Here is a 20,021-nt window from a genome sequence, read left to right as displayed (position 1 = left end):
TTGTGCATACAAAAACAAAACAAAAAATCCACCACCACCAACAAAAAAACAAAACGCTAAACCCAAAACTCTTTATTTGTCCAAGGTATGTCAGACTTTGAACAACTTGATCTTTGAATTTAGCTCTGCTTTGAGTAGAGGGTTTTACCAGATGAGGTCCCTTCCAACCTAAATTATGCTACAGTGCCTGTATTACAGCCCCTTCTACAATCAGATAGGCATAGGCTGAGCAGTGCCAATACTTAAAACCCCAGTCAGTCCAAGCACTAACTGTAGAAGGTGATGAAAGCTGCTTTCTCTGACTTTCCATGAAGTGAACTCCACGTTTCCTTTAAGAGGGATGAAAGCTCAGTGATGTCTCAGGACATCACATCACTCTGCCAATACGTGCTCCATATATTGGGAGATTTTTGTTGGTGTTTTTAAGTAACAGCATAATTTCTGTATGGCTTCGCTCAGACTAAGATCATATATGAACAACAGTTGAGGTGCTATTGAGAAGCCTTCAAAAGCCATATTCTGAAGCTAAGGCTTATTTTTATTTGTATAAGTAATCCAAGTAGCATTGATAGAATTGCCAACCTGATCAAGTCCTCCAAAATCATAGCTTAAATACAAGGATAGCTTGACTGGGGTTATTTTGATTTCAATTCTGACTTCTGAGGCTCTGTTGTGCAGATAGGTTTCCCCTGCAAGCACCTTTCTATGATACAGGGATGATACTCATTATGAAAATAAGGTCTAGAAATTCAAACATTTTTAAATGAATGGTGGGACTCTCTTGTAAATCCTGCTGCTGGCATTTTATGTAAATGTTCATAGTATTTTGGTATACGATAAACTCATAAGATTTGGCAAGTTTAAAATAGAGACATCCAAGTCTATTTGTGTGACACTTCTGGTTCATTAACTGCTCACATTGCTTGTTCCTGTCCCTGCTCTCTCCCAGTGGCAGTCCCAGCTCCCTCTAGCATCATTAATTCATCTGCTTGTGATATTGTGCTCTCAGCCAGCCAGGTGCATTTGAATCACACGCCTAGGCTTGTGGTCTTTCACAGTCTGGGGGGGATTGGGGCATGAGGGAGAGCAGGTGTAAGAGACTCAATTTCTTGAACAGATCTTTCACTGATCTAAGGCAGGCTGCAGTCAAACATTCAGAAGTGCTGCTTGGGCAGTTGTCATTTCTCCCCACCCACTGAGACCACTCTCTTTCTCCCCTTGAAGTGCTCTCTGTGAAGCATTTCTGTGTTCAGTAATTAAATGGAGAAAGGTAACCACCTAAGTCAGCAGTGCTGCCAGAAGGTTATTCACCAGAAGATCCCCTTACACAGTTTCACAGGCAGCTGAATCAACATAATGGAAGGGAAAACTGCGCTAAGGGAGTACATACACCTTTTAATCCAGCCTTGCCTACAGAAAAGCAATATGCAGAACTGCATTTAATTTTTATGCTGTCTAGTACCCTGATTCCAGATACTTGCTTACTGTTTCTATCAGAAAGCACAAAGGGACACACAAAGGATTCAGTTTCCAAGAATAATCTCATTGATTGATACAACATGCTTAATTTCTGAATCTGCAACTTATTAATTGAATGAATGGTCTTTAAAGCAAGATGTGCTTGACTTAGCAATGCTAGTACAATACAAAAGCATGCTAATATTGAAGAACTGCTGGTAGTTCATCTACGTTCTCCTACAGGTCACAGCACACTCATAATTCCTCTGGCCATTTTCTAGGGTTTAACTCTTTATCTTCCTGTCATATATGAAAATCGGAAGACAACATTATTCATCTGAATAGCAAGTTACTGTGAATCAGTCTGTCACTGGTTAACACATTTTTTTTCCAAAATATACGTAGGCAGAGTAAAAGATGACAGCACACAGAAAAAATGACAGTGTTCACAAAGAATCTTGTGCCTTCACAACAAAAGTGGGAACATATTTTCCTCCTCCTAACAACTGAGCCATTGGGAAAACTTCACTACCTTTTTCAGTGTCTCAAGTTTTTTCTGTTTGAAAAACAACATAACAAGTTGCAGTGAAAGCTTCTTAACCGAAAATATCTTTGTGCCAGCTTTTGTTATATTTAATATATATTTGTTATATTTAATATGCAGCTGTTGTTCCTTATAAACTTGCTTCAATAAAATTATTAAATTTTTCTCATTTTTTTAGAAAGATGCATAGATTTAGTAAAGAGACCCTCTAAAAAGAATGAAATACATATTTTGCCACACTACAAATTGATAATAAGCCTTATGACTGCAGGGTTAATTTGCTGTTAAAACTGCTTATGTAGCAGTCCTACGAGTATGCACCCTCTGCCAGAAGGAAGTATCTAATGAGTAAGGAAATGCACTTTCACATTCTTTCCCACCTAAATAGCTCTTTTTCAGTCACATTAAATACTGGCCTTCAGAGGGAGACAAGACATTAACTAATACTTGAACTTTAGGCATGTAAATTAATACTGGCATAAAAGCTGAGTATGTGTTCAGCCTTCAATGCTGAATTTCCTGGGGGCATTCAGCCTCTTCTCAGATAAGGCCAAGCAAGAACTGTGGTCTCATTTGTTGATAAGAAAGCACAGGACTTTGTCAAGCGGGTCCTGTACATTTATCAAGCAGTAGGATGCTTTGCTACTCATCAAATGATACTAAATTAATTGCAGAGGCCATAAAAATTACCATCTTCAGCACATAACTTATTTAATTATGTCTTTTCATCTTTAAAGAGCTCAGCATTTTAATCTCAGCTTTGTTGGAACTCTTCTTTAAGAGATAAACATGGTCAATTTTAATTAACGTTTTGGAGGCATGGTAATGCTGGCTATGGTGTATGCCCTGCATAATGGTCATTCTGACAGCATTCTTTTTAAAATACTAACAGATAAAGATATTGTGGAAACACATCAAATTTTCTGAATATTTACCTTCTAGCTAAGTAACCAAAAATTGTCCTTGTATTGTTACTTCTAAGAAGTGTTCTAGTTTATTTATTATATGAAGGGACATAATAAAATTTCTGTTTTGGCTCTACATTCAGAAGAGAAACAGTTATATAAGAAACAGAATAAAGTCATCTTTATAGCTGTTTCTTTCTAATACTGTGCATATACACCAAATACATAGGATTAAATTACCTCACTACTAGTATATTCAAGGCCTGGAGACAGTATGTGTAAACAAGCACATGCACACACAAACTTACTAATCTAAAAAAACCAAAACAGACCAGAAATAAAATTAATTGCCGCTACAGATATTTAATGGTCTCATTACAGATAATTTGCCTATAATTTCTCTGTATCTATTTCTCAGTAGCCACACTTATTTATTCCTTGCTTTCTTTCAATCGGTGCTTTTACAAAAGAATAATTTTCTTTTTATTAAAGCAATAGAAAAACAACATGCAACCCACATTGAAAAGGAAATGAGACTGGGACAAAGATATTTCTAGCTAAAACTGTAGCACAAGTGTGATTCTCACACCATGGGCTGATAATTGTCTTTGTGAAGCTGACTCCAGGTTACAGTAGACAAAACTGTTCCTTTGATGCTACTGCCTTATGACCCAATTTTTATTCTCAGCTACAGTACTGTAACTTCTCTGAAAATTATATGCTTGGAGCGACTATTTCTTAAACTGAATGCAAAAGTTAGTTAGACAAAAGTTCAAGTCAGGAGGAATTGGTGCCAAAGTCACTCCATTGTGAACACGTTATTCCTATATTTGTTCATGGAAATATAAACAAAAAGGAAAATCACATGTTTTCTAGCATCTTAAATCCACACAATAGAGCCGTGTAGTCATATTTGCAAGTCCCAACAGTTGATAAATACACAAGTCACATACTTAAAAAACTTGACTGAAAAGAGGGTTTGCTTTTTTTTTGGGCCTTACCTCTCCTTTTGGTTTCTGAGCACTGTCTCCCTACAAGGGTATAATTACCTCCTACTGCAGTAGATCTTCTGAATAGATCCATCAAAGATTGTAAAAATGCTGCCACACACCTTGAAATTTCTCCCCAAATCCTGATATTGTCACAACAGAAGTTTGCTTTCCTGGCCTTCCCCACCCTTGGCACCAACATGGCCACTCAGCCCTCCCTGCCCGCTTCAGCCCCCTCAGGGTGCTCACCTCAGCTCCGCCGGCAGCTCTGGAGGCCACAGACACAGACACGGGGTCCCCAAGAAGTAGCTTCCAGCAATTTCCATGGACTGCCCATCTCTCCAGCCGGGTTGGGGCAGCTGCAGCCACTGTACGAGCAGATGAAGAGGTGTTTGGCATTTCACAGGGTCAGCCTTCAGGGTAAGGAAGAAAAAGTGGCCACCTCCATTGAGGAGGTGGGACAGGGCAATGCCAGCACCTGCAAAGCCAGGAGGTGTCTAGAGCCTCTGAGGTGGCCCCAGAAAAAGGGCACTTGCCAGAGAGGCATCCAAGAGAGGCAGAATTTTGGGACTCTTGAGGTGGTGGCAGCTCTCGTGCTGAAGAAAACAGGGGGGCTTGAGGTGCCATTTCTGACAGGAGGCACCTTCAGCAATCGCCCAAGTCACTGCCCTTCCTCTCCCGCCCTGTCTCCCCCCAGGCCCCCGGGAGATGCCAGCACCCAGCCTGCAGCTGTGGTGAGCAGGGCAGGGACCAGCTGCAGGTGCCTTCCCTTCAGCCTGTGGAAAAATCACTTGAGCAGCTTCACCTGAGCACCCTGTCAGCTGACGCTGCCCTGCATCCCTCTGGTTGTTTGACTGGGCCTGGTCAGACACCATTTCCCAGCTCCTGACTGAGCAGTTGTGGAGGCAGAAAAGCAGGTGGTGACAAGGTCTCCCTGTGCCCTTCATTGCAGAGCACTTTACCCTTATGCTTCCCTGCAGCATGCACGGAGGGCTAGCCAGTACCACAGCTGCATGGAGCGGCATGACCCAGCCTTCATCAGCGTTTAGCAGCTTCAGTCCCTGGCTCTCTGTTATCGGCAGACACACCAGCACACGAGAGCTTTCCAGCTCAAAGGGAAGGGGCACAAGCACAGCGAAATTTTGCTCTTACATTTACCACAGTGCAGAAGGGTTTAGTTACTATACACCTACATGCATCCCACGTAACAGAGGCAGGTTTTGCCATCTCTTTGCCTATACCTTTCCATTCCATAAAGGACAGCAAAATATTTCCCTCACGAGGATGCACTGAACATTAGTTTGCTAATATTTGTTGCAGCTGTTGAGCTGAACATATACTGAGTCAAATACCCTTCCCCCCAGCTGGCCGTTTCATGTTTTTCCTTTTCATGGTAATGGTGTTTTAGGAACAGATTCTCTTCTGCAAGAGATCTCACACTGATGTGACTCCTTCAACTCTGGTACACATTTTTGAGTCAGCAATGTAGTGTATCGGAAGGGAAGTGTATAACTGTCCTACTGTATAGAATGTCTTTGCAAAAAAAAGAATTGCAAAATAGGCAGTCTCATCAATTTCCTTCTGTTTTCTTGGTTGCTATAGTTTGAGAAAAGGCAGATATTTATTCTTTTCTAATTCTAGATATTTTTCCCTCACAAAGGTGGTCCTGGCTCTGGCAAAGGTAGCCAATGCGAACAGTTAGCCAAGAAATATGGTTTTACTCACCTGTCCACTGGTGACCTTCTCCAAAATGAGTTATCATCATTATCAGAGAGAAGTAAATTGATCAAAGACATCATGGAATGTGGTGAACCTGTGCCTGGCGTAAGCGATGGTTTTATTTGGGGTCCTAATTGTTAAACAAAGGCAGTGGTGGATTGTCTAAAAGGGTGGAAATAAGAGACTAGAGCTGGTGATTCCCATTTAAGTAAAATTAATCTGCAACTTGAGGGAGAAGTTTCCTCATTGCCAGATCTGTGACACTTCTTTCCCCTTTCTATGCCAGTATTTCTTTACATTTCAGGCTCTCATAGGCCACAGATTAGTCATGAAATACAGTGAGACAGATGCTGCGCTATGCATTGCAAAATGCACAAATAAGTACAGGAAACAGAAACTTTATAGCTTCACATTTCAGATTCAGAGCTGGTCCTCCTGGCAGCTATTTTAATTTACAATACCTGCGGCAGTTCCCTGCAGAGCTGGCTGACATCCCAGAGTAGCTGGACTACAGTTTGTTGTTCTCAGCTGGACTTTTACATGGCAGGTCCACAGCCCCAGCTCTGGGTGGGTCTTCAGCAAGTACAGCTAGATCGTAGGATGTGTTTGTTAATGAAAGATACTGGGAAGTGCTGCTCAGGGGAAACTAAAAGCTGTGCTGAGGCTTGATTTTGATTGCTTTGCTCTTCAGTGTGTTTTGTCAGATGGGTCTCTTATCACTTTCCATGTAATATAATTATATCAATGACATAGCAAAGTGCAATCAGATTGGAAAATGGTGCAGCAGTACTCCAAAGTTGCAGAGGTATTAACACTAATTTTGAAACTATGAAATATTCCCAGCTATCTAGAGGACACTTTGGGAACTCTTGTATGGGTTGCAACACTAGATCTGTGTAGCAAAGCTGGTCCTGAGAGAAGAAAAAGTGGGGTGCCCTGCTACCTGCAGGACAAGAAAAAATCCTGCACTCACAGGACCTGCTCTTAGCAAAACGAGGCAGTTCTTGAGGGTGTAGGGCCAAAGTCAGATTAACAAACGAAGGTCTCAGTCTTTCTTATTAATTAACGAAGTAACTCCCTTTCTTTCCAATGCAGGGTATTGTCCTAGAGCTACTGAAGGAAGCCATGATTTCCAAGTTAGGAGACACAAAAGGATTCCTGATCGATGGGTATCCCCAGGAGCTGAAAGAAGCAGAAGAGTTTGAGAGCAAGGTGACCATATAATTGTAATGACGTTATAACTCCTGCTAAGATACAACTGTACTTCTGATGCTGCTTGGGTCCCCATCTTTAGCTGATTGCAACAAGGGCATGTAAAGAGCCAATCCAACAGTGTTGTGCTGCTGACCACTGAAACTTTGGCACCCCATCAATATAGCAACTCCAGCTTTTGCCCTCACCTACGCAGACTCTGTAATACCAGAAGTAAAGGCTGATTTTACCCAAATTTAATATAAACCAGGAACAATTCACATTTAGTTGAAAGCACCATTTTTAGAATCAGTTTTCTAATTCTAGCGGATGGCTGCTGTACTTCTCATGAAAATCTCATCAAGCGCTATTTGATGTAGGTTCATGAAAGCATGTATCTTCACAGTTATTATCTCTTACCATTGAGCCGGCTCTGCTAAGGCTTGCTGCCACTTTGAAACAGCAAAACACAGATTAAATTTTAGTGATAAGTAACAGGTGGCATAGCCATAAAAAGAGCATTTTGCAAGTGACTGCGTGCCAGTTCAGAGCGTTATCGATTTCCTCAGTATGTGCTAAGACCTACTGAGAAGTCTCAGCTGTACATTCCTCAATCTGTAGAAAATAGTCTATATAAGCCCTATGAATGAATTTGCCAGCGTTTAGGAGAAAATAAGTGGTGAACTAGGGGAAATAGTTAAGTGTATATTCTATTATATCACACTCCACAAATGTCCTATACAAGTTTGAAAGGTAATAAAACTGCTTTATTTAGTTGATTACCACAAAAACCTAGCAACATTTAGGCATCAGAAGCTGGACAAAATAACAGGCAATAGGATTTGCGATAGAAGCCATTCATAGAAGTGTTGATCTGTTAGTTCTTTTACTAAAATGCCACAGACTATTAAAAAGGCATTGGAGATTTCTTTCATTTTGTGTGGAAAGAGGAACTATTTCAGCAGGGCAGCTTCTCTGTCAGGCATATGTGTCGTGTCCTGTGAACACTGGTGTAAGCTGTGAAGTAGGACTTAGAGATTGGAGTGTCCTGGACTGACACATTGCGTGGTAAACAAGTCTTGATGCATCCAATGCAAAAGCAGAGCCCCTTTCAGTTCCCGTTGACACTGTAGCAGCAAAAGATTCTGTAGTCCTGATCTGCCTTTGACATTTGGATTAAAATACCAGGACCCCAAGTGATAATTTTGAATGTGCTAAGTCATCCCTGTTGTATCCATGTATCCGCTTCAGTTTTCACAGGGTGAACTTGGCTGGCTGTAAGCTGCTCTGTAAGGCTGTGAAGTTTTTTTAAATGAGTCATTATTGAGATAATGCTTTGCAGTTCTTTCTAAAGGGCGATGAGAAGTTCTTCCTACATTATAATTGAATGAAAAGCAGTGGACATCAGGCTTTATTAATTGGTGGCGGCAAAGTGCAAATGAATAACGCTGCTTATCTACGTGATGTGTAAAAAGCATTATAATTGTTAACAAAGAGCTGTTCTATTTAGAAGATATCGGGAATAGTGCTTATACTTAAAAGCTTGACAGCCCTAAATAGAATTAGCTGTGTAGGAACAGCTTATTCTCCAGCCAGTTTTGCCCAGTTCCTTTCTATGATATAATTGTACTTTTACCTAGCCATAATTTTAGAGAAGCACATACCTCCTCATTCCCTCCTCGGTCTTTCTTCTAGGTGAGAAGTAGAAAACAATATTAAATTATAAGTTCCACATCCCCAGGTGGAAGATACCCAATAAGATAAAGGCCAGTACCTTAGACTTGTTTGGCTTCCTGCAGATGTCCCCACAGCATGCCTTATTTAAGCTAAATTGTGTCAGGAAGACAGTAATTTAAAAAAAAAAACCACAGTAGTAAAAATTGCTGTAATATCTGATAGGGGCATTGCTTTTACTTTTTGCAATTTTTAACTTGGAAGAACGACATTTCTGTAACGTTTTGAATGCCAGAGAACAGCAATATTGAAAGTTTTAAGAGAACCACATAGATTTTTTCAAAGGGAAATCAGACCTGGTCTGTCAAGCAAGATACTATTACCTAATCCTACCAGTCAGTAGCCTCCTTCATATGCTCATTGTAAGGTGATGATATGACTATAACTGATGAAAGGAATCATTCCTCATTTATTTTATTATAATTTAGAACAGACCATGGAATTCCTCATGTGAAGCTGAGAGGAAATAACTTCTCACCATCCTAGTCCAACTGTACAAAAAGGACATTTGTTTTAATCATTGATTAAGCCCACATCTTTCTTAACTTCTTGATCTAAGTGTCTTGCACTGTTAAAACTGCCTTGTTGGCTTTTTTAATCCCAAAACCCCATACTGCTGCTGCTAATAGCATTAATGTTTTCTGAGCTGTGTGGAAAAAATGGACAGATCAAAGCCTGTCATTGAACTGTCTGATATAATCTTTTGGCTTCAGCTGGCTGAAAGAAAGTTGTTAAGGTAGGAGAAGGGTCAATATAATCCAGACACCCTCAGTCAAATGCAGAAGGCCTAACATGAAATATTTACCTTTAGAATATTTCTTCCTTTAAGGGCTGTTAACAAAGGTAGCAATGGCAATTTCCATGTATCAGTCATTTAGACTTTCTTTGCTATAGCCAAGGTAAAGGCATGAATTTCTAATGGTCACTAGTTTGAAGAACAGTCATCTTTTCTCAAGACAACTCTTGAGACTCACTTTTTCCTAAAAGGTGTTCTCTCAATCCCTGCTGGAAAGGGAAGGAATGAGAAAAAGCCTGAGAGCATCACTGAAGGATTTAATACATAACTGCATGGAAAAATTATCACATTACTTGTCTCTGATCCTGTAACACCTTTACTTTACTTGATAGAGTGGAATTTACCCCTTTAGACTCAGCCCATCAGTTCCTCAGATAAAACCTTGTGTCACAGAGAGCTGTGCTTGAGCAGTGTGCATGACAGGGTATTGCAAGATTTATGCTAAATGACACGCATATTTTTCAGCATCTTGGGGAAAGAATTATGGGGATTTGTGTTTAGAACTTTTGTCTCTCTCGTAAAATATTATAAGGAACATTTTGCTCTTTCTTGCCAGTTCTGTTTCACCCATAAAGTACTGCAATATCTACTACGAAATGTAGATAGAGACAATTATTTACTATCTTTGCCAAGGCCTGGGGATAAAAATAAATAAATCCATATTTATTTTGTTTATAGAAAAGGACAGACTCTCCCTTACGACTCTGACACTAGCCAAAAAGCACTAAGTGATGGGCTTATAGAATTCGGAAATTACTCACCAATTTGAAAATGCTGAGAAATACATCACATCCTTCCTTTATGTCATGGGTGGTAATGATGTAGAGTTACACTGCAAATATTGACATAAAATCGTGTGTGACATAAGTAATTCACAGGATGCATTCATCTGAATTCATCCATTAACAAGCATTTGATGGTGTCCCTGAGCCTGTGTGTTGCTACTCATTTCAATTTCAAGTGGGCACACTTTAATTTGGACTTTTCCTTCTATTGCCTCTTGAAATTCTAAGCTGTAGTTCACCACTCCCTGAATGAAAATATATTCTTCAGAGACTGAACAAAGGTTAAAAAAATAACTGTCAAGCATTCCATGAGTCCAGTGTTGTTTACATCAAGCTTTTATCAAACAATTGCAAATAATAAATGAACTAATAATCTTCAGTCCAAGTAGCCAGAATATTTCAGATCATGTCTCTTTTTCTCTGTATGTGCAGAGCCCAATCAAGTATAGCCTTGATCCTGAATATGGGGATCTCTAAGTGCTGCTGCAATAAAAGGTGTTTGTTACTAAGCATAATTTCTGCATAGACAAATATGAAAGTAATTTGCTAATAAATTCCTTGATGACTCTTTTGGCAGCATTTCTTTTTGAAATTATCCAAACAAAATCAGTTTTACCAGGCCAGTGGTTTGAATACTTATTGTTTTTCTTTGTCTCTAGATTGGGGAACCAAAACTTGTGTTCTGCCTGGACTGCTCTGCAGAAACCATGAGCAGTCGCCTTCTGATGAGAAATCAGAGCAGTCAGCACTCTGATAATGCCGAAACCATCAAGGAAGGAATCGAAAGCTATTACCAAGCATCAAAACCTGTGATTGCGTACTATGAAAGGAAGACACAGTTATGCAAGGTAAATTGCTTGACTTTTTGAATTAAATTATTGCTTTTTAGTTCCCTTATATGAGCCATATTTGTAAAATACTGATGCGACACAATTTGTGAACTCGTATTAGTTTCTGCGCTTCCCAGTTTGTTCTCATCTTACGCTTCCCTGGTTTGTTTGCAACTTCTACAAACTTCTGAGTTCCGCAGTACAGTTTGAAAGGATAAAAACAGATTTATCCTGAGTCTGAGAACATATCCTGAATCACTACCTCATCTGTATAAAATCTCTTATTAAACATTAATGCTGGAAAGCTTTTCTTTAAGTATTAGGATTTATTTCTCTATAAGGGCTTTCAGAGTTAGGATGAAAGATTATGTTAATCCAAAGACCTTTAGTTAAATTACAAAACTGACAGTGCACACAAGACAGATCTTTCTGCTGGAACAAATGGCATAGTTATATTAATTTCAATGAATTACTTCAGTTTACACCTGCTGAGGATGTGATACTTAAAGCATTCTTTTTATTCTGTAACCAATACTTTACAGACAAGCAATAAAAATTCCACCAGTGCAATTAACTGATGTATATGCTGGCACATCTGTAAACTCATTTACGTGGGATGTTTATATTTCTTCTTATATATTTCTCTGCTCTGTCATGGCAAACTATCTCTTATGTTCAGCTACAGAAAGATCTAGTCCTTCTGATCCTTCTTGTCCCAAAAGGGAAAGAATCCAGTAACAGTTTCTGGTAATATTATGTGAGCTTTTTTCTAGAGGACGTAGCAAGCATGCAAATCACATATCCCAAACCTTTCTCCTCTGCAAAGTTCCCGAAAGAGAAACATGCAGCTAATTTATGCACTTATATCCTGACCTGAGAACAGAGTAAATGACATAGTCCTGAGAAAAATTATATTCAAAGGGAGAGTCCTGATTTATGGCCTTTGCTAACCACACAGAAAGTGCACAGAAGGCAAACTCTAGAGTGGCAGAAAAAAAAATCCCCAATTACTTTTCACTTTAAGCTTAAGAATGATTATCTGGTTTTATTTGTATTTTCTTTGACAAGCTACCTTGCCAACATTGCAAGGATGCGTCTAATTAAGAATTCAGTACAATACACCAACACAGTGCGATGCAGAGGAAACCAGAGCTCTCCGTATCTCTAAGATCTTATTCCAGTGGGCTGTGCCTACCACAGTGTTTCCCTTTTTGAAGCATCAGCGACGTGACAGCCCCAAAGAGAATGAAACTACACTAAATACTTTCACACAGATTTTGCATTCATGGTCTGCCTTATTTCACATGATGTGGACTCTCCTTGCCCTTCCTTCTAATTCTGCTGCAAGTTTCTGTTCCACCTCCTATGCAATCTATGCAATGGCAAATCATGCCGTCTTTTTTTGAAAGCTCATCACTCATTAGCTCCTTACGGGACTTGCCTAGTCTACGGGTCAGAGCTGGATATGTGCTTTGCGCTCGTTTATCATTAGTTTTTGGGGGAACTGACACTGTGTGTTTGCATGTCAGAAAATACTCGTGCATTGCTTGAACAGTGTTTACACTTTTTCTTACAATGTCTGTACAGTGTCTGTACTTGCTTCTGATGAATGCAGGTCTTCAACATACTTCCATCTTCTGGAGGGAATTATTGGGTATGAAAACTCTGTAAAAACAGCTTTATAAACATTACCATGGAAAATGTCCTTTTAAGGTTGAAAAACGTGTTCTGTTTTTCTTGAACACAGGTACTCTGTATTGAAATGTCTGCCTCAGCCACTTTGTACTAAACTGATAAAATACACATCTGCTATCGAAGATGTGATTCCATTATGGATTTAAGTAAAGTAGGGAGATGCCCCCTCCCCCCAACACTTATGATGTAAACAAATACATGTCCAGTTATGTATCAGCATTTAGAGAACACTGCCAAGATACTCAGCAGAGGTAGGGTTTTAAAATTAATCCTCCCAGGCTATCCTTGTCACCCTCAGCCAGCCTCGGGTACAAGCCTGCAACCCTGGTGCCTGCGCAGCAAGGAGCAGAAGCAAATGTAGTTTTCATACAAGAAGCATGTTAACGTTTTATTGTTCAAGGGTGAGAGAAGTGAGTTTTTTAACCAAGTGGTGTTGCACAGTTGTGGGAATCAATTTTAAGGTTTACTTTGCACCTGCAGTCGAAGTGGAAAAGTAGGTCTGAGCACTTTTTTGCAGGGGGCAATAGACTTCAATAGCTATTCTGATCCAAATATTCCCTGTCAGTTCTGCAGTGGACAGTGCTGGAATGAAAAAAAAAACACTATTCAGTTTTGGAAATACACTAAATAGTGTGAAACAAAGTAATTTCTTTTCTGGAAGGAATGCTTGTTTAGGAAATCTTTCTAGTCAGTTTTCCTGGATAAGTGAACTCAAAGAGTTCAATCATACATTCTGACTTGGTCAATGACACAGCTCAAGCAGAGTGCCTGGCATAGTGGCATCCTTCCAGTGCCCAGTCCTGCTTTGAGCAGGAGGTTGGACTAGATGACCCACTGAGGTTCTTTCCAACCTGTATTATTATTCTGTAAATGCACATCTTACAAACCTATACATTATTTGGCTCAACAATTTGAAGAATAAAGACAAAGAAAAAACAGTTAAGACTTGGTCAACAGCTGTTTTGAAACAAAGAGAACTCGATAACACAAAAAGTGTAACTGTTAGCTATGTGGGAAATTAAGAGAAAATAGACATTTAGATTTACAGTTTAAAAACTATTTTAGTGGTGAATGTGTTTAGGCTGCATGTGTTGAAGAAAGCAGAGAGTAAAGGGGAAGTTTGCAATTCCCAGGACACAGGGTTAGTTTCTTATTTATAGCAACGTATTTTACAGGCTGATAAATGTTGACTGCTAATGTCACTCTAATGTTCTCTGAATGAAGAAAGGAAATTCAGGTAGAAAGCAGAAAAATTATCAGTAATACTTCTAACTGCAATTTTTTTTTTTGTGTAGGCTAGTCTAAAATAGTCCTTGGTTTTTGTTATTTGTAGTATCATACACATACACAGAAGATTGAGACTTTACCTAGAGGCAGTCTAACATGTTTAATATTTTTCTTCCTGATTTTAATTATAACACTGCATGTTTTCAGCTTTGGGAATCTGTTCATTCTTAAGTGGGTTTTATTACTATTGAGCACTGACCAGCACTGGTTGAAGATGTTAATGCTCCCATTAAGATGCTGCTGCCTCTATAATTCTGCTCACTGAAAGAACTGTGTATGTTTCCTAATCCATTTCAGGCAAAGCCACCAAAGTTAATTTACAAGTGTTGATTAGAAGACCCCTTAAAATAAATTATCTCATCTACATTAATGGATTTTTTAAAATAATCCATGGACCTTAATGTAAATACAGACCACAGGCTTGTGCACTCTTTTTCTCAGGCAAAGCTGGTGGGATCCCATAGCTTCAGGGAAGTGATGTCTTACCTGCAGGTGCTTTTTGCAGATCCAGATCAGTCGGTGATCCCAGGATAAGTGATGGCCAAAGCATCTGTAGAGAAGCTATACAAGAGAAGAGAAGAAGGGTCTAAAAGAACCTTTAGTTGCCACCTTCTGGAAAGTTAGTCCTGCCCAGGCTTGTTTTTTCAACAGAAGCAGCTCTTCAGTGGAAGGCCCTTGTGAGTTTCATGTCCCATGAGATTCCAGCCATGCACTTTCTTAAGAATTCAGAGGAGTGGATGCTGAGATTTTTAAGAGGAATATTAGAGTGTAAATCCTGCCTAACTGCCATGAAGATTCAGCATTAACCTTTTCTAGACAGCTTACTGCAATATGTGACTAAGCACCACTAATAATTGTAGGTGAAATAGTGTTTAATTGTATAAGTGATCGTGTCTTGTAGGGCTTTACTGTAGCACCCAGTTCCTGCTTTGCCACATAAAAGAAAATCAGAATTGTTAAGTAGACTTGTTTAACAGGAAAATAGGGTTGGCATATTGGTATCACTTGATTTCTCCATTTTAAGTGTATTTAGAGCTGGGCAAAGTTTTCCACAGATTGGGAACAGTACATGGCAACGGTGCTACGTGTTTATTGTCCTTTCCAGCCTAAAAGCTTTCAGTCCTGAAACAGGCAGATTAAATATGCAAATGTAAAATTCAGTCCTGGGCATAAGGCCAGCGGAAGGTCTGGTGTGGGAATTAGATGTTGGCTAAGTGCTCAGTGGAGGAGGAGCTGATCTGTCACACCATATCAAGGTGTGCTTGAGACTACGTTGTCAACTTAGCTTTCTCACTCTCTGCATTGGAACGAGTGTTACAGCACAGATGGAAGGAGCCTAATAAATACAGTAGACAGAAAAACTCAAGTCTGACCTAGCTTCCTCTGCAGTCGTTAGGAATTCTCTCTTTGCTTTACTTGCACAGAAGAGACAAGGGTATATGGTTGTAATAGTATTCCCATTTTAATCAGTGAGAATTTTGTGATGTTCGCTAAACATCGATGCATTCATAGATAACTAATATGATATTTGGAAATGGAACATTTTTCGATTCCGCTGACCTCAGAACAAGAACAGTGACCTGATAAGGCTGCCAAGAGATCAGGACTCTGTTTGAAATTTCCCTTTGACCAAGATTACAAGGGAAGATAAACTGACTGAAGAATGAAGGGCAAAGAATGACAGTGTCCTGTGCTCACTTTTGTGCTGAGGCATTAATTTTCTAAATTGTGTTCTGGAAGGTAAAGCAGTCGTAACAATAAGTTAGAATTTTTCCAATTAATTTTTTAAAAAATCATGTTTTGGAGATATAGTTTAATATTCCATAATATCTTTCATAGTCAGTTATAGAACACCCACCTGCTGCTAAGAACAGCAAGTGGGTGCTTGTTAACAAAGACCTCACACTAGAAATGCAAGGGCTGAAAGCACTACTCACAAAAACAGTTGCAAGCTGCCTGATTCTGTGGGAATCACATGTTTCAGATGAATGAAATGAAACAAAACCCACTATGGAAGCTGTAGTAAGCAGGTAGATACTGTTGTCTTTAGATTTATTTCTCAGTGATTTCCAAGGCAGCTTGCAAGACAGAAAAGTGTGTCTGAAAATTTAGTAGGCACCTACTTGTGTTTTAATGTGGCTAAATGTAAATACCTTTGAATATACGGCCCTCTGTCAATTGAGAAGAGAGGGAGAAAAAAACCTGATTGCTTTTAATATCTGACTCATCCTTTAAAGCTTTTTTGAAGTGACAGTATGTAGGAGGGTAGTAAGTAATGGAGAAGAGCAATGCATTGGTAGTCAAGCAAGACAAAACTGATCCTACCTAGCTAACGTAAGACACCTAGTAGGTGTCTTAAATACAAGTTCCCTATTCAAAGTCATCTGAGGAAAAGGGGCATGAGTATAACAAATAAGGTAGGCAGTCCAGAGCAGAGGATTTTCAAGGATGTCCAAAAACCTTCACTATTTCAGATCATGCACTATGGAAGCTTAGCCTACAAAGTTCAACCAAAATGCATTTCTTTTTCTTTTTCTTTTTTTCTTTTTCTTTTTTTCTTTTTCTTTTTTTCTTTTTTCTTTTTCTTTTCTTTTTCTTTTTTCTTCTTTTCCTTTTTTTTTTCTCTTTTTCTTTTTTTCTTTCTCTTTTTTCTTCTTCTTTTTTCACAATGTTGTCCTATTGTTTCTTTTTAAAATCAGTTGAAGTCACATGCTGGGTAAGCAGTAGTACTAGATTCTTATCACAAACATTTTCCATAACCATTATGAAAGAACGAGTGACCATCCACCCTGTAACGATTTTCCACTTTGCAGCCTTCTCATACTGATACCCTGTTAGAAGTTTCTGTGGGGAGGGGCAAACGTGTACTTTTCCCTTTAGAGAAGGGATAATCAATGGTAATAGTGATAGCAGGTATGTAATTTATTTCCGTCTTTTGAAAGGTTGTCAGAGAATCATTAACCCTGGTAGGTAAGTAGGTGGGGAACAAAGGAACAAGTGTTTCTATGTTGCCCCCCTGGGTGGTTTGTGACCCATTAGATGAGACACCAGTCTAGAAAGATACATCAGAAACATTAGCAGGGGATTATAGATAAAATGCAATGGTAAATTCATGCCAAATGTGAACAGGTATCAGAGCAGCATGTTTCCATGGGATTTCCAGACAGCTTGATCCATTGCTTTGAGAACCAGGCACTGCACTGTCTCCGAGACATTTTTAACACTCTTTTTCATGATAAAGGCATAAATGTTAGTGCCAACACAGCTGAACCCGACTGACTTCCAATAGCAAGCTTCTAACTAGTGAGTTTATTCCAGTCTCAGTCTGTCTTGCTGAAAACAGTGGTTGGTCCTCGGACGTCGTCTCTACAGACAGTCGGGTTTTTCTCAGTGGAAGAATACTGGGTTCTAAATCCCGAAACCTACAACAAATGGAGATTTGATGACAGAAAATTTAATTGGCTGATTTTAATGCCAAAAGGAGCAACACTGTACTATGAAGATGATTACTCCAGTCATTTTTCATATGAGCTCATTAAATTTCTCTGTATTTGAAGTTACCTAAAACCATAGTGGCATTTCAAAACTGGAAGCACTATGAAAAACTGTATCTGGATCTTGCTTTTATGAGAAGACAGTAGCCTTGAATAACCTTGAAAACAGTCCTAATTTATGAGGTTTGTTATAATCTGGAAAAGAGAAATACAGTTTTCTCTCCTGGAGCTGCAGAGAGTGTCATTGCATTCCTGTGGTACTAGCTGTGAATTGTTGTCACATTAAGTTAGTTTTGCGCCATGACTTTAAGTTAGTTTTATGAATTGGACCTTTGTTATCTAGGAGGCCAGCATGGGAAGCACTGGGGCTGTCATTAGTCACACTCATTCATATTTTACTGTGACTGTTAGGAAGGCAGCGCTCCAGCCAGTCATAAAGGGCAGCTATTTCCACACTCACAAACCTAATTCTTCATCATAACTGCCCAAATCTAGACCTGAGTATCAGTTCCAGTTCTAGAAGAGGTCACCGAAAGCCAATGGCAATCAGCTGTGCTGATTAGGTTAGATCGGTTATCCAGTGCAGATGTATTTATGGAATAAAGGGATAATAAAAATACACATTAAGACAAGAGAGCTTTGAAATAGCTGCAGCCTTCACCCTGTGCGAAATATATCTCCTGTGGGATAGCCATATGAAAAAAGGTGTCTTGGCAGTTGAGACGCACAACACAAGCTGCTTTACAGCAGCTGAGATGGGAGTTGCTAGTTTTATTGTAAGTGGAGAAGGTAGGCATTTGGTCCAGAATGGTTCACCCTTCCCCTTTTCTCTTTGCTGCTACTAAGAAACCCCCTCCTAAACCCTTTGTTTCTGTGGCATGAAAAGCTTCTGAAAGACATGCAGCCCTTGTTTGAGACTGACCTTTCTAAGGCACTACCTGCTGCTTCACAAACTATTCCAGCATGCGCCTACTTCAGCATTACATAAACAGCAATGTCAGCAAACACCAACGTGACAGAGAGCAAGGGAAGCGAGAGAACCGTGCTTCTGAAAGCTCGCCGGGAGGGGAGAGGGTAGTTCAGCTCAGACTGTAAGATGCCCTTGTGGTGAGTGCAAGGGGACTGAACCCAGTCAGGCATGGCTCCTTAAAGGCTGGCCAGGCTGGTCACTTCCAGTGCTGGAACTGCTGTGTGTGGAGGTAGACTGGCTGGGTGTGCCAGCACTTTTGGCAGGATGCAACGAGGGACCAAACTTTGCAGCATGTGTGAATGCCACCAAGAGCAAAACCAAGCTACAGAGCATGAATGCAATTCCTTGGTGGATCTCTGCAAGGAGCAGCTGCTGACTCCCACACAAGACTTAGCACCGAGGGACTTAAATGTACACAGAGTGCAGTCAGACTGTAAGGGAGCAGGCTGCAAGCCAACACCATATCTGAGAATAATTTCATGACCTATTTCAAAAATACATTTTTTTGAATTTGAAATTCCTTTTATTCTGCTGCAGAATAAAGAGGTGGCAGAAAGTATGATGGTCAGGAACATTCCCTTCAAACACGGCAATCTTCTGGCATCGTAGTCAGCAACTTGGAGATGAAAATGCAGCACGTAGTTCAGAAAAACAGGCTTTAGCAAAGCTGTTGCGGGTCCAGTTAAATGTGTGCAAACTCCATGGCATGCAGGCATGAAAGAGAAGCAGAGAGGAAGCTTGCTTTTGAGTAGAAAATTGAGGCTCTCATCAGGCATTTGAGAGGAAAGGAATAATCATCAGATGCAATCTGCGTGGTGTACCCAGTCAGCATGAAAGCTTCTTCTGTCACTACTGTGAAGGCAAAAGACAGCTCTCCTTGCTCAAGTAACGACCCGCATGACGCTCACTGCATGGGATGGGCATGCAACTCATCGCTCAGAAAAGCTCGGTGCTACATTACGTTTTCTAGGGAGCACACAGAAGTATTACTGGCTACAAACATCATTCCTCTTTGCTAAAATGCCGCTCGCTCTCCTTCAGCATAGGACAATAAATTGTTCTTGTTTTTGTTGAAGTCCAGTCATGAAAAACAAACTCAAACAGCCTGGACAACCTCTGGCCAAAACAGAACCTTTGGGGTGTTAAAGAAAAAAATTTCTTCAATGAAAGGGAGTTCTCATACAACAAAACCGGTGCCACTGTAAAACATGCATTGCCCAATGGTCATCATAAAACCAGAACCAGTTCACCCAGCTTGCAAATACAAATGCACAGAAACACACAACCTCGCTGAGTTACTGCCATTTGAAAGCTTTTAGGTCACTCACAGCATTACATACTCTGACACTTCAGGCGACAAGAAACAACAAGTCAGTGCTATTCATCTCATTAATGGTGCGATATCGAAGTTATTCTATGAGGTTTCTTCTGGAGGGTATTAAATGTTAAAATAATTTCTAGAAATCTTTGGAAACTGTTCTGTATATCAAAGGTGTAATTTTACTTTAACACGAGTACTTAGGAAAAAGAGCTTAAGCTCCCTCAACTCATTAATGTACTTTGATACAGGTGATGGAGCCTACAGAATCTTCTCATATAAATCTGTGGTAACACAGCAAATAAT

General features: G+C 39.8%; 1 protein-coding gene across 1 annotated transcript in view; it reads left to right on the top strand.

Moving 5' to 3' along the window:
- Window positions 1–20,021, top strand: part of AK5 (adenylate kinase 5) — a 95,588-nt gene that overhangs the window by 73,921 nt on the left and 1,646 nt on the right. The window contains exons 11-13 of the mRNA XM_068406123.1: window positions 5,557–5,720; window positions 6,711–6,827; window positions 10,781–10,969. Of these exons, the coding sequence (XP_068262224.1) occupies window positions 5,557–5,720; window positions 6,711–6,827; window positions 10,781–10,969 (470 nt within the window). The remainder of the gene's footprint in view (window positions 1–5,556; window positions 5,721–6,710; window positions 6,828–10,780; window positions 10,970–20,021) is intronic.

The sequence above is a fragment of the Nyctibius grandis genome, chromosome 8 (assembly GCF_013368605.1).
Source record: "Nyctibius grandis isolate bNycGra1 chromosome 8, bNycGra1.pri, whole genome shotgun sequence".
NCBI classification, from domain to species: domain Eukaryota; kingdom Metazoa; phylum Chordata; class Aves; order Nyctibiiformes; family Nyctibiidae; genus Nyctibius; species Nyctibius grandis.
The sequence above is the reverse complement of the archived record's forward strand: the minus strand, read 5'-3'. Positions and strand labels throughout refer to the sequence as shown.